Source organism: Carcharodon carcharias, chromosome 10, assembly GCF_017639515.1.
Source record: "Carcharodon carcharias isolate sCarCar2 chromosome 10, sCarCar2.pri, whole genome shotgun sequence".
NCBI lineage: Eukaryota > Metazoa > Chordata > Chondrichthyes > Lamniformes > Lamnidae > Carcharodon > Carcharodon carcharias.
Genome location: NC_054476.1, coordinates 165,884,275 through 165,897,818, shown reverse-complemented (window position 1 = coordinate 165,897,818; position 13,544 = coordinate 165,884,275). Strand labels below are relative to the sequence as shown.

The 13,544-nt window shown below is 41.9% G+C and overlaps 1 protein-coding gene across 6 annotated transcripts in view; it reads left to right on the top strand.

Moving 5' to 3' along the window:
* Positions 1-13,544, top strand: part of mrm1 (mitochondrial rRNA methyltransferase 1 homolog (S. cerevisiae)) — a 96,712-nt gene that overhangs the window by 13,281 nt on the left and 69,887 nt on the right. For all 6 annotated transcript variants that reach the window (XM_041197369.1, XM_041197367.1, XM_041197368.1 and 3 more), the window contains one exon: positions 1,353-1,472. In XM_041197369.1, the coding sequence (XP_041053303.1) occupies positions 1,353-1,472 (120 nt within the window). The remainder of the gene's footprint in view (positions 1-1,352; positions 1,473-13,544) is intronic.

Sequence of the window (13,544 nt, the reverse complement as noted above, 5' to 3'; positions counted from 1 at the left end):
AAAATGGCTCCTTTGTTTATGTTATAATGAATAATTTATGCCTTGTCAGCAGTGATTCTGCTACAAAAATGTTGATCGACAAGGGAGTCAATGGTTATGGGGGGAGTGGGGCAGGAAAGTAGAGTTAGGGCAACAGTTAGATCAGCCATGAATAGTGGAGCAGGCTCAAGGGGCCGAATGGCCTACTCCTATTTCTTATTGTCTTAATTGCTCACTGATTACACCAATTCTGTAGTTGTATAGTTTTATAAAACTGGTTTGTCGCAGTTGTATATGCTTTTCAAATAACTATTATTCCCAACTCAAATGACTTGAGCACAAAATCAAGGCTGACACTTCAGTGCAGTACTGAGGAAGTGCTACATGGTTAAAGCTGCTGTATTTTGATTAGATACTAAACTGAGAAATCATCTATTTGCTCAGGTAGATTTAAAAGATCCCACGGTACTATTCAGGAAAGAGCAGGGGAGTTCTCCGAACGTCTTAGCCAACATTTATCCCTCAACCAACACCACCAGAAAAGATTATCTGGCCACTTATCTTGTTACTGTTTCTGGGACCTTACTGTGTGCATTGTGGCTGCTGTCCTTGTCTATAGTATAGCAATGATTGTTATACGCTTTTGAAATGCCCTGAGGATGTGAGAGGCAACATATAGATGTAAATATTTTAAAATTTCCTTGCGTCTATGCCTTGCACTGAAATAAAATAATACAGGAAAAGGAGAGGGACTGACCACAGCCATGTTCTTCTAATGTATAAGCACTTGGAGAAGAATAAAGGTAGCTTTATTCTGCAGCTGGCTGTGGTACTCCTGACCTGTGGTGCTTAATCTGCTCCTTGTCTCTATGGGTACAACGCTTCCTCCAGAATTTTTGTGTAAGCATAAAGCAATTATAATTGCACATCTACCAAAAAGTGGCATTTTAACTTGGTTCCAATTTTGATGTCCAAATGCTTGGATGTCACACCCGCTGCAGTGTAACTCTAGTCAAGGTGGCAGAGCAGTTCACTGGCTCTTCTCAGAACCTTTACTGTTGTATAAACATTCTTGCCTACACTCACTCTGAGAGAGCAGAGCATGTATCAAAGCACAGGATGCCTTTGTCACTGGAATTCAGTGTTGGCCAGTTTAAGTCTGATCTGCAGCATGACAGGGATTTGCCAACTGCTTTGCAATCTGCAGACAATGGTTTCTGATTGGCAGGTGCAGTATTACTGTAGTCACCAAGAAACCACTAGGTCATAGCTGTTTTTACATCACCAAATCACGAGCCTTTGCTTTGCATTAAACATTGAGTTTACAGCAGCTCACCTTAACACATGCAAACTTCTGTTTTCCCGCTCCCCAGGAAATGAAGGTTTTGGCCTTTCCGATGAAATCGAAAGCCTTTGTAACGCAATGCTGACAATACCAGCAGGTAGAAGCTTGCAACCTGGGATTGAATCCTTAAATGTGTCTGTTGCTGCAGGTAATTGTTCATGAAATAAGTCCACACCAATTTAGGCTGTTGTATTCAGTGTAATTTTTTTTCTCCCTAGTCAAAAACAACAATTGTGCACATTGAAGACTAAACACTATAAAGAATTAATGGTCAGCCTTTGGGCATATACTTCATGTTGAATAATTTTCAGAAGAATTCTGAGCATTGCCGAATGTACATTGTGAAAGGTGTAAGTTGCACTTTAATTCAGAATTAATATATGAACTGTTCTTTGCTGACGTGCACTTTATATCAGAGGCACCACATTAACTTCTCTAATCATTTGACTAACATGAATGTTTGCCAAGTAGCTTATGTCTTATGCTATTTTAGGCATTGCAATTTCTGGAATTAAATATTTTATATATGTAATTTTGTAGTTTGTGAGTAATGGAAATGAGTTGACAACCTCTATTAACAAAAACTACAACAGAGTTTGTATTTATGAAAAATATGGAGCAGGTTAGTGTAACGTGTAGGTTGATTGGGATCTGGTTTAGTTCTTCATGCGCTGGTAGTTGTCTCAATAATAGGAGAAATGGGGCAATTTTTCTGTCAAACAGAACTCAACTTCACTCATGATCCGATGCAAGATGACACCACTTTGAAGCTCAATACTTTTAACAGTGAAAATGACGAAGCTCTTCTGTACCCAGTTTTGTTCTGTTGTTGTGACTTGATTCTTTTTATTTTCTCCCTTCAGGGATTCTCTTACATTGTATAGCCAGCAAGCGAATGAAAGCGTGACAAAGGCTTCTCTCCCCATGCTGGTCTCCCCACACCATTTTGAGGCTGAAGTGATTTACTTTGGATCTGGAAATATTTTACAGTAGCTGTCTGTAATAATGCTTCCTGGCTGGACCAGCTAGAGTGCTGTGTACTTCTGTCCTGTACCAGTTTGTCATTCATTTTAAACCTAATAGACACGGATAATTAATAATCAAACCCAACACCGTTCAGTATCGATAATCAAAGCTCACACTGTTCAGTATCAGTAATCAAACCCAATACCGTTCATTATTGATAATCAATATGACGCTGTTTTATATACTGACTTTTGTACAAACATTGTGGAATGTAAATGTTTCATTGTTAAGTGTGATCATCGGCACAGTTTAAAATTTGACCTCCGTCTTCCCCCTACTTTGGGGTAAGAAAGTATTTTACTTTGAAATTCCTTTTCATGTGGTCTGGTATATTGTAGTCAGCTGGGAAGTTGAGTGAAAATATTTACTGTGGAATAATTTTGAACTTGTAAAAATTACAATGAAAATATAACATTATTCTTAAAGGAGTGTACATTATAATTACAAAATTTGCAGCACAAAAACAGCCATTCAGCCCAACGGGTTTGTGCTTTACGGGAGCCTCTTCCCACCCTCCTTCATCTAACCATATCAGCGTATCCTTCTATTCCTCCTGTTTATCTGGCTTCCCTTAAGGTGTGACATAGCTGTCAATAGAATACTTGTATTTAATATTTTATAACTTCAAAATCCATTCTTTAAGATACATTTAAAATAAGCCTGGTTTACTGCAAGGTCATGCCAGCTGTAGTCTGGGTAGTCTTTTTGCTGGAAACTTGTTGCTGTGTTTAACTTGAGGTGGGGCTGGGTGTCACTGCAGGGAGCCTGTCTGGACCAATGATTATTCTCCTTGTTGTCGACAGATAAAACATATTTTCTACAATTATACAAATCATAAAATAGTTTAAGAAAAGTGGATATTTTTGTGGCAGATTAGATATATATAATGTTTACTCCCTCCCTTGCTGCTTTTTTTGCCTGTCCACTTCTTCAGATGTTACTTTTTTGCCTGGGTTTGGTTCCAAGGGCACAAGTGCAAGTGTACAAAGTGACAGACAGAAAAAGACCAGTTGCTTCATGAGCTCTGTCTCATTCAGCCGTGTTGCAATTAATTGACATGGCTTATAGCACTCCCACCCTCCAGCAGGTTATGTGCAGGAACTGGGCGGGGTGGGGGCAGATTAAAAAGAAGCCCTCGGCCTATTCAGGGACAGAAAGAACGCTGGGAAATTCTCAGCTCCTTGAAGGTGATCAAGAACAAGTCCTAGGAGGTAATAATGACCACAAAGTACATTACCCAACATCCCACCTACCATTTGTATGCAGCACTAACAACCTGCAGGGTCCTGCCCAGCAAATCTGCATCTACTGCACAAGACTTTTCAAAAAGCCAATGATCCTCTGACATCTAAACTAATTCTATGCTTACATAGCTTGTATCCATATCTTCTCATTCTCCCTAACTTACATTTTTCAAATAATCTTTTAATGTGTGCACAGTCTAATTTCTTTATTGTTTTAAATATTTATGTTGTCACCCTGAAGTCCACTTGCACTTTTCTAAAGAGGTCCAGCTCCCTGAGCCTATTGTGATAGTTGTAGGAATATAGTTCCTACCCTAAGCCTTCTCTAGGGCCTCTGTATTGCCCATCATGTGAGTGGCCCATGGTATCCTGGATGAGGCTTGACTAAGGTCTTATACAAGGACACTATACTGCTCTTTGTTTTGTATCGTATCCTCTTACTATACTTTCTAACACCCTCTTTCCTTTTGCCATATCCTCTCGCTACTGCTCATGGGCCTTTAGACACTCTCGCTGCAACATCCAGCTTTCCCTACCCACCACACTACATTTATCAGCGACAAACATTGTTGCTGCACAGATTTCCCCCATTGCTTCCAGATTTTACGTTTGTTCATCTTAAGAATTCTGACATCAGCACAGATCTTTGTGTCACCTGCAAACTTGCAAAGGGACCCTGCCACCTTCACCTGAAAGCTAGTATGCAGGTGCAGCAGGTAATAAGGAAGGCAAATGGAATTTTGGCATTTATTGCTAAAGGAATAGAGTATAAGAATAGGGAAGTGTTGTTGCAACTGTACAAGGCATTGGTGAGACTGCACCTGGAGTACTGGGCACAGTTTTGGTCCCCTTGAGGAAGGATGTAGTTGCATTGGAGGCAGTTCAGAGGAGGTTCACTAGATTGATTCCAGAGATGCGGGGCTTGTCTTATGAGGAGAGATTGAGCAGTTTAGGCCTATACTCACTAGAGTTTAGAAGGATGAGAGGAGATCTAATTGAGGTATGTAAGATGCTAAAGGGGATAGACAAAGTAGACGTGGAGTGGATGTTTCCCCTTCTGGGGCATTCTAGAACGAGAGGCCATAGTTTTAGGTTAAGGGCTGGTAGATTTAAATCAGAGTTTAGGGGGAATTACTTTTCTCAAAGGGTCATAAATCTGGAATTCACTACCTCAGAGTGCAGTGGATGCAGGGACGCTGAATAAGTTTAAGGAGGAGATAGACAGATTTTTAATTAGTAATGGATTGAAAGGTTATGTGGAGAGGGCGGGAAATTGGAGTTGAGGCCGAAATGAGATCAGCCACGATTGTAATGAATGGTGGGGCAGGCTCGAGGTGCTGAATTGCATACTCCTACTCCTAGTTCTTATGTCCACCCAGATCACTGATGCATTATGTAAGAGTAACATCCCTACACTGATCCCTGCAGGGCTTCACTAATAACCGGTCTTCATACAAAGCCTCTGCCATTAATGAAAGCTCTGTCTATGAGAATATAACCAATTTCTTGTCAAATGCCGAATCTGATTTTCAATCCTGTAGGAATCTGTATTGTAACCTATTATGAAGCACTGTAAGCTTTTTGGAAGTATAAACGTACAATGTCTATCCTTTATCCATTCACCTGGTAACACCTTTGAAGAATTCAACCATATTAGCAAATCTTCATGAGATGTCACCTCACTTGGTGCAGCCTTAGAGGTTTGAAATTCTTCATATCCATTGTAAATTAGCATTAAAAGAATTATGTTGCCCCTCTTGTCTCATGTCTTCCTAAAACTATTGACTTCTGGTGAGTATGTTCTATTTGTATTAATCACCCTCGAGTTCCTTGCTCATTTCTTATGTGAGCTGAGACAATGAGTGCTAGTGAGTTATTAGGCCATTAGGGGCAGTGGGGTCAGAGCCAAAATTGTTTCTGTCCTCACCAAAATTCAGATATATGGAATATAAGATTCTGAGAGGGTAGTTTTTCCTGGCCAGAGAGTCTACAACTTAAAAACATCGTCCCAGGATAAGGGGTCAACCGTTTAGGCCTGAGTTGAGGAGAAATTTCTTCGCTCAGGATTGTGAATCTTTCAAATTCTCTACCCCAGAGGGCTATGGGTGCTCAGTCATTGAGTATGTAAGTTTTTGAGCTCTAAGGAAATCAAGGGATATGGGGATTAGGTAGGAATGTAAAGTTGAGGCCAAGGAAAAGCAGGTTTAAGAGAGCAAATGGCCTACTTTGGTTCTTATTTCTTATGTCTTTCTATTCTAATTGGTAGGGGAAAGAAAAATGAACTGTGATTCTGTCTCCTGATTATGATCTAGTGCTGGGCACCAATTGGCACCAGGAAATCCGACTGACTCTTTTGCCTTTGCAAGAGCTGAGCTGCTTGAGATTAACTACAACAGCTCAGAATAGAAATTGAGCCTGGATTGTAATGTGTTGGACTGTACCTTTACCCACTAGGCTATCAAGAAATTGCCAACTTGTTAATTCCTTTAATAGAAGATAACATTTCTGAAATGGTGCCTATTAATTAAAAGGAAAATTGTATGACCAAGCCTAAAACTCAAGCCAGAATGAGAGCAATCGCCCAGAACTCAACCTATATGGTAACTTAGGTTTCAAAGCTTGAGACAGTTCATAGATTCATTAAATCATATTACGGTTACAGCACAGGAGGTCATTCAGCCCATTGTCTCAGTGCCATTCTCCGTTAGAGCTAGAAGATATTTGATAGAAGCTGGAATACAAGTGTGCTTCACACAGAATTCCTGTCTTTTACATTCACTCAGTAATTTACTCAGGGTAGCTGAGTCCCAGGTTCTCAAGATGTACGCTCGGCTAAGCTGATCTCAAACAGGGTAGTGGTAAAGGTGCAACAATTCACATAAACAGAGGAGATAAAAAAAGAATTTAAAAAAGAATCTCAGCATAAAAGGCTACTAAGTGAATGTTTTTTGTCAAATGCTTTTTATGTGGATGTGCTTGATGTCTATGGTAATTCAGTAATAAAGATGAGATTGGCTGAGGCTGATATTAAATTTAGTTGCAACTGAGCAGTGAAGGACGGATTCTGGCAGTTTAAAAATTGTTGGTTACAATGTTTACTCTTCCAGATAGTGCTCATTAATGTGATTGTCATGCCTGTAAAGCAACAAGGGCTGATTTTTGTTACCAGTTTTGTCTTAGTGCCTGGTAAAGAGTCTGCTCACTTTGCAAGGATGAAGTAAGATGGAAGCAGTGATATTTTAGCTTGGTAAGTTGGCTAGCTTTGCTAACCATATAAGCCAGATTTCCGGTGCATCATCATGTAAGTTTCCCCATTGATGTCTGCCAAACACTACCAACCTCTTTCTTCTGTCAAACATAGGTCACGTTTTGGACCGCACAGAAATGAAATTGTACCTACTTCCTGAAGTTTTATTGAAACTCATTATTGGGATGTGGGTGACACTGCCAACAAACTTTTTTTGCCCATCCTTAGTTGCCCTAAAGGCTTTCAGTCATGTGCATGCCAGTCTAGGTAGTGATGCCAGGACACTGTACTAAAGGACAGTAGTGAGCCAGTTTTTTTTATGACAATGGACATTTGTCTAGTACCAACCCATAAATTACCAGATTTATTGAATTCTGTTTCGCAATTTACCATTAATGGGTTGTCAGCTCACGACCTTTGAATTGTTAGCCCATAACTACTAACTTATCGTAGCCTATGGGACCCTAGTGATTGGTGTCTATATACAAGCAGTTTCTGAATTTGTGGTTTTCATTGCTCTGTGGAGTCCCATATAACTAAACTTTCATAAAAACAAAAACAATGGTAGATCAATAGATTGATTATCCAATGAACACAAGCTGTGTTATCATTGTGCCGACTGAATACACTGACAGTTCCCATTTTCAGTCTGCTTTTAGCAGGTGAATGCAAATCTATAATTAATTTATTTCAATCAATGATGGTCCTTTTGGTACAAAGGATTGTTAAATATCTTCAAGTGTCACATTCTGGAAAGGTCTTTACATGTCGTGTATTCTACTTTAAAGGCTGGCTAGAATTATGATTATTTATTGTCCTGGAAACAGGACATCTGGAACCTCTTCATATATCCTAATTAGGTCTTACATTATTATTTTTAATGTTATAGTCATTGATTGGCTAGTTTACTAAATTGCAAGCAATAGCTGCAGGACAATAAAGATATGTTCTAAAAAAAATACTGCAGGTGGTGAAAATCTGAAATAAAAACAGGAAATGCACAGCAGATCAGGCTGCAACTGGAGGGGGGGCATCAGAGTTAATGTATCATGATCGATAACCTTTCACCAGAACTGGAAAAAGTTAGAAATGTAATAGGGTTTTAAGCAAGTGAAAGGGAGTGGCTAGAGGAAACTAAACATAACACTGTGATAGGGCAGAGGACAGGAAAGATTAAATGACGAAAGGGTTGGTGGTGCAGGGCCAAAGGGTGTGGTAGCGGGACAACTAAAGAAACAAAGGAAATATCTAGTAGTCGTCTGGTAGTACGGAACTTGAGTATTACTGAAAAAAGACATTTGAAGCTTTTCGTCTCGCACTCCTCAGGACAATCACAAGAATACCAATGTTAGGGGAAGCAATAACTTTATACTGTATGAGAGGAGAGTGCTGATTGGTTGGCAAGTGGACTCTGGTAGAAGTGTTGCCATGAAGAATGCACCAGTTAATGGTGACTGACAGTTAACTGCCGAGCATTGTTTGAAATTTTAAACCAGGCAGCTTGACTCTGATTGGTCAAGGCATTGCCTTGAGGAATGAACCAGCAAATGGCTGTCACTTATTTTGTTTAGCAGAAACAGGTGAAATGTGTGTACATGTTCTTTCTGTCTGCAAAGAACAGGATTCAAGTATGCTCAAATGTGCCACACTGCGAGCCCAACTGACAATCTTAAATTGATTGTCGGCATAATTTTTAGCACAGAGGATCATTTAGCAAACGTTGTGCAATCGAGGAATTTTGAGTTTTGAGTTTTGTAAGCATGGGCTGATTGGGTACGGACTGTACCTTGCCCATTGTAAACAGTAACATGCTGCTTGATACGATCCGCCAGTCTCTGGAATGTACAGCCTACATACCCAGCATCACACTGGCACTGAAATTCATATATCACATTACTCATTTGTGTGATAGACAGAACGTATTTTTGACTTGATGGCAGCATTGTGTTAGTGGCGAATATCACTCATGTTGCTGCTGTATAGCAGCATGAAACAGCTAGCTTCACCTGTTGCTCAAATTTTTGAGATACCTTTCCCTTCCAGGGTAACCTTGAGGTAGATTGTGCACTTTTCAGGGTCGCAAGTGATGAAGGGGCCTTAGGCCCGTTCATGAGCTTGCGCGATATACAGCACGAAATGATCTGATCAGGGTAGTCATTATCCCGCAGGATGCCTTTGTTGCGCCGTATTTCAGTATTAAATAGGTCAGCATGGTCAGCAAATGGCTTAGGCCCTATTTACAAGGTTGCCAGTAAGGCCAATCTTATAGCGAGTGCAACTGTAAGAATCCCAACACATGTATTGACTGGTGAAGGTAGGCTTGCAGTAAGTAGACTGTGGTAGAGAACCCCCGGCAGATTTTTCAACTAGTACATCAAGGAAGGGAAGTTCATTTGACTGCTCCATTTCAAAGGTGAATTTGAGTGCAGGATGGAGCCCACCATTAAGACATGCAAGGAAACTATTACATGCTGCTACTGATATAAATATTGCAAATGTCTCATCCACATATCGAAAATATGCAAATGGTGGGAAATTAGGTGTCATTACATCGAAGACACATTTCTCATGAAACCCAACAAAGATCTTTGTGAGAGCTGGGTCCAGAGGGGATTTCATGGCAATACAATCTAATTAGGCATACATGATGTCATTAAAACTGAATTCAACTGCACGATTTTCCAAATTCATAATCTCAATGAATACTGATTCACGCAATGGTGGCGGGTCTAGATTAGCATGATACAGTGCTGCAGCACAAATTTCTATGGCTTCCTTAAGTGGAATATTAGTGAATAGGCTAGCAGATTCTACTTGCCAACCAATCAACACTCTCCTCCTACAGTATAAAGTTGTTGCTTCCCTTAACATTGGTATTCTTGAGGTTGTACCGATAAGTGCAGGACAAAAAGCCTCAACTGTTTTTTTGCGGCAATACTGAAGTATCTAGTGTTGTAAAATGCCTTTAAGGGATAGCAGCATGACATCGCTAGAAAGGAAATGTGTCATGCAACCCAGTTTTAGTTTCACTTTTGCTTTTGAGCACACACACACACACACACACACAGTTCTGTTGCTGATGTCTTCAAACTTTCTACCTTTGTATAGCTGTTCTTATGTGCCTTGTCTAAATAAATGAACCCAGAACAGTTTACCCAATCCCTTATGACTGATTGGTGCCTTTATATCATTATAACAGCATAATATCTAGAGGAGGTGGGAATGGCAGAAGGATGAACAGCTGCTGCCTGAAAGCAAAGAAAGAGATAAACAAGACAGTAAAACCAAAACTTGCAAAGAAAAAGGAAACAAAATGGGGGCACAGGTCATGGTCTGAAATTGTTGAACTCAGTCAAAAGATAAGTTACTGTTTCTGGACCTTGCATTGAGCTGCATTGGAACATTGCAGGAGGCTGAGAACAGCAGCACAACCCTTGCAAGCAGGTTTACTGGCAATGTTAGGCCTGGATCTAAGAGAATGGAGTGCAGCAAGTTCTGATGATACCACCACCAAATACATAAAACACTCTCCTCCCCTTTCAGCATCCTGAAAAATCTGCTCTCTTCCCCAATCCCTGGTCCACTCCTCAATCACCCCCAATATCCCCTCCTGCTTCCCATGGCATTTTCCATGCAAGTGTTGTAGATGCAACACCTGCCCTCTTACCTCCTCCCTTCTCACTGTGCAAGGCCTCAAACAATCCTTCCAGGTGAAACAGATTTATATATACCTCTTTTGATATAAGACACTGTGTTTGCTGCTCCCAATGTGGTCTGCTGCACATTGGCAAGACCACCCGGTATGTGCGATCGCTTTGCAGAACATCTCCCACCAGTCTGCATTGTGGCCTTGAGCTGCTGATTGTCTGTCATTTTAATTCTCCGCCCTGCTCCCATGCTGACCTCTCTGTCCTTGGCCTTTTGCATTGTTCCAGTGAAGCTCAATATAAGCTTGAGGAACAAAATCTAATCTTTCAATTAGGTACTTTGCAGCCTTCTGGACTCAGCATTGAGTTCAACATTTTCAGACTGTAACCTCTATCCCCATTTTGTTTCCTTTCTCTTTGAAGCTTTTGGTTTTACTGTCTTGTTTTTCTTTGATTTCTAACATTCACACTTCTTATAGAAACATCTTTTGTTTCTTTACTTATCCCATTACCACTCCTTTGGCTTTGTACCACTAACTCTTTTATTATCTCCCCTGTCTTCTTCCACCCTATCACAGGCCTTCCCTTTTGTTCTTTCTCCAACCCTAACCCGTTTCACTTTTAAAGCCTATTACGTTTCTAAGTTTTCTCAATTCTGAAAGAAGGTCATCATCCTGGGATGTTAACTCTGTTTCTTTCTCCACAGATGCTGCCTGACATTAAGGAAATGTTCAAGTTTCTTCCAAATGGTTTTATTGTCTATTTTTCTTCTTCATTCCTCTCAGAGGTGCCGATCCTTGCCTTTCAGTGCTTCAACTCGAGTGTCCAGTTTTCACGCATAAGCCATTATCAATAGTAAGATAAAAGCAAAAAAACTGCGGATGCTGGAAATCCAAAACAAAAACAAAAATACCTGGAAAAACTCAGCAGGTCTGGCAGCATCTGCAGAGAGGAACACAGTTAACGTTTCGAGTCTGTATGACTCTTCATCAGAACTAAGGAAAAATAGAAAAGAGGTGAAATATAAGCTGGTTTAAAGGGGGGTGGGACAGGTAGAGCTGGATAGAGGGCCAGTGATAGATGGAGAGCACCTCTATCATACCTTGATGAATAATGTTGGCAACAAGTGGAGGGTAACACGGGGTACCTTGTCCAACAATCGCGTGCATGTTTACAACACAGGACTGCAATCCGGGGAGGGAGCAGCAGCTCAATTTTCCTTCCTTACCAATTAGAACATGAGAAATAGAAGCAGGATGTAGGCCATACACAGTCCCTTGAAGCTGCCCGGCCTTTCAAAAAAATTGTGGCTGATCTTTGACCCCAACTCCACTTTCCTGCCTGATCACCATGTCCACTGATCCTTTAGAGTCCAAAAAGCTATTAATCTCAGTCTTGAATATAATCAGCAACTGATCGTTCACAGCCCCCTTCCCACTCCCCTGCCCTTTCACCATAGCCCTGCACATTTTTGTCCTAAGAATGATCAGAGCGTTCTTTTCTATGCTGTTGTTTCGTATGATTGATATTTGCTCAGGTCCCTGCAGGGAGCTTTCGAAACATGTCATGGGATATTTTGCACCGACTTGAAACAATATTTTGATGAGGCATTAAAGTGGTACAATTCATACACAGGCTTAACATCTTGTGCTAAAAAAAAACAGCACTTACAGCAATGTAGCACTCCCTCAGATTCTGCACTGAAGTGTCAGACTAGATGCAAAGCAAAATCCTATGAATGCTGGAAATCTGAAATAAAGACAAAGTGCTGGGAAAACTCAGCAGGTCTGGCAGCATCCATGGAGAGGGAAACAGAGTTAACGTTTCGAGTCGAATGTGACTTCTTTGGAGTTCCATGGATGCTGCGCGAGCTGCTGACCTTCTCTGGCACTTTCTGCCAGACCAGATTATTTTTCAAGACCTGAAGTGAGGACTTAAACCATCAGGGACTGGATTTTTAACCCCTCTCCCCCCCCCCAACCCCCACCCCACCCCCCCCACAACTGGGTTTGGGATTGGAGGCAGGCGGGCCTAAACATTAGCTTGACCGTCTGGCATGTCGGTTCTCTGGCTCCGTTCTGTCTCCGGGCCATGTTTGCAGTAGCGGCAGGATCGGGGCTGGCAGGACCACAAACCCACAGACTCTCTAAGAGCCTAATTGAGGTCAACAAAGGAGGCCAACCGGAATTTTCCAGTCCCCGGGTTCCCAACACCGGCAGGAGCCAGTTTAGGTGCTTGAAAGTGAGCACCCGGGAGCAGGGTGGGGGGGGACCAGTGCTCCAGGCAGGCCTATAGGCCCCCTTTCTGTCAGCCTGGATCCAGGATCAGGCGCAGGGTGCCATATAGAGGGGCTCTCCACCTGCCTCCAACCCCACACGCCCACACACAAAGTGGCGACTTGGCTGTTGAGAATCTGTTTTCAATTGAAGATATAAAAAGTTTGGAGAGCTCCACCTTGAAGCGCCCTCTCTCTTACTTGCCGTCCATTACAACCTGCTGCTCCTTCCAAGCTGGGAGGCTTCTGATTGGCCTTCCATCTTAGAGAGCCTGCCCAACACCTTTAACCTTTAATTGGGTGGAGAACTGGAGAATTGGGCCAGGCCAATTAAGGAGGCACCGCCGTGAAAATCCCAATGATGGACCGTTTCCACCTCCCCCACCCAGGGTGGGTTCAGGATCCAGGAACAGTCCTGGGGCTGAATTTTGCCGTTGGCGAGCAGGAGGTGGGGCCCGCTCGCCGACGCGTAAAATAACGAGGGATGACGTTGGGCGAAACCCCCGACATCATCCCGCCCCATTTAAATTTTCAGGAAGGTGGGGGCGCAGCGAAATCAGCTGCGGGCCCGCCGACCTGTCAATGGCCAATTGAGACCATTGACAGGGTCAATTAACCACTGAAAGGCCCTGCCCGTTCAACCTTAAGGTTAGCGGGCAGGCCAGGAGCCCCGGCGGGCAATAGAGAAAACATGAAACCTCCTCCACTGGCGGGATGAGCTTTCATGTAGGGATTTACAAAGTTTAATACAATTTTAGTGTAATTTATGAACATGTCCCAT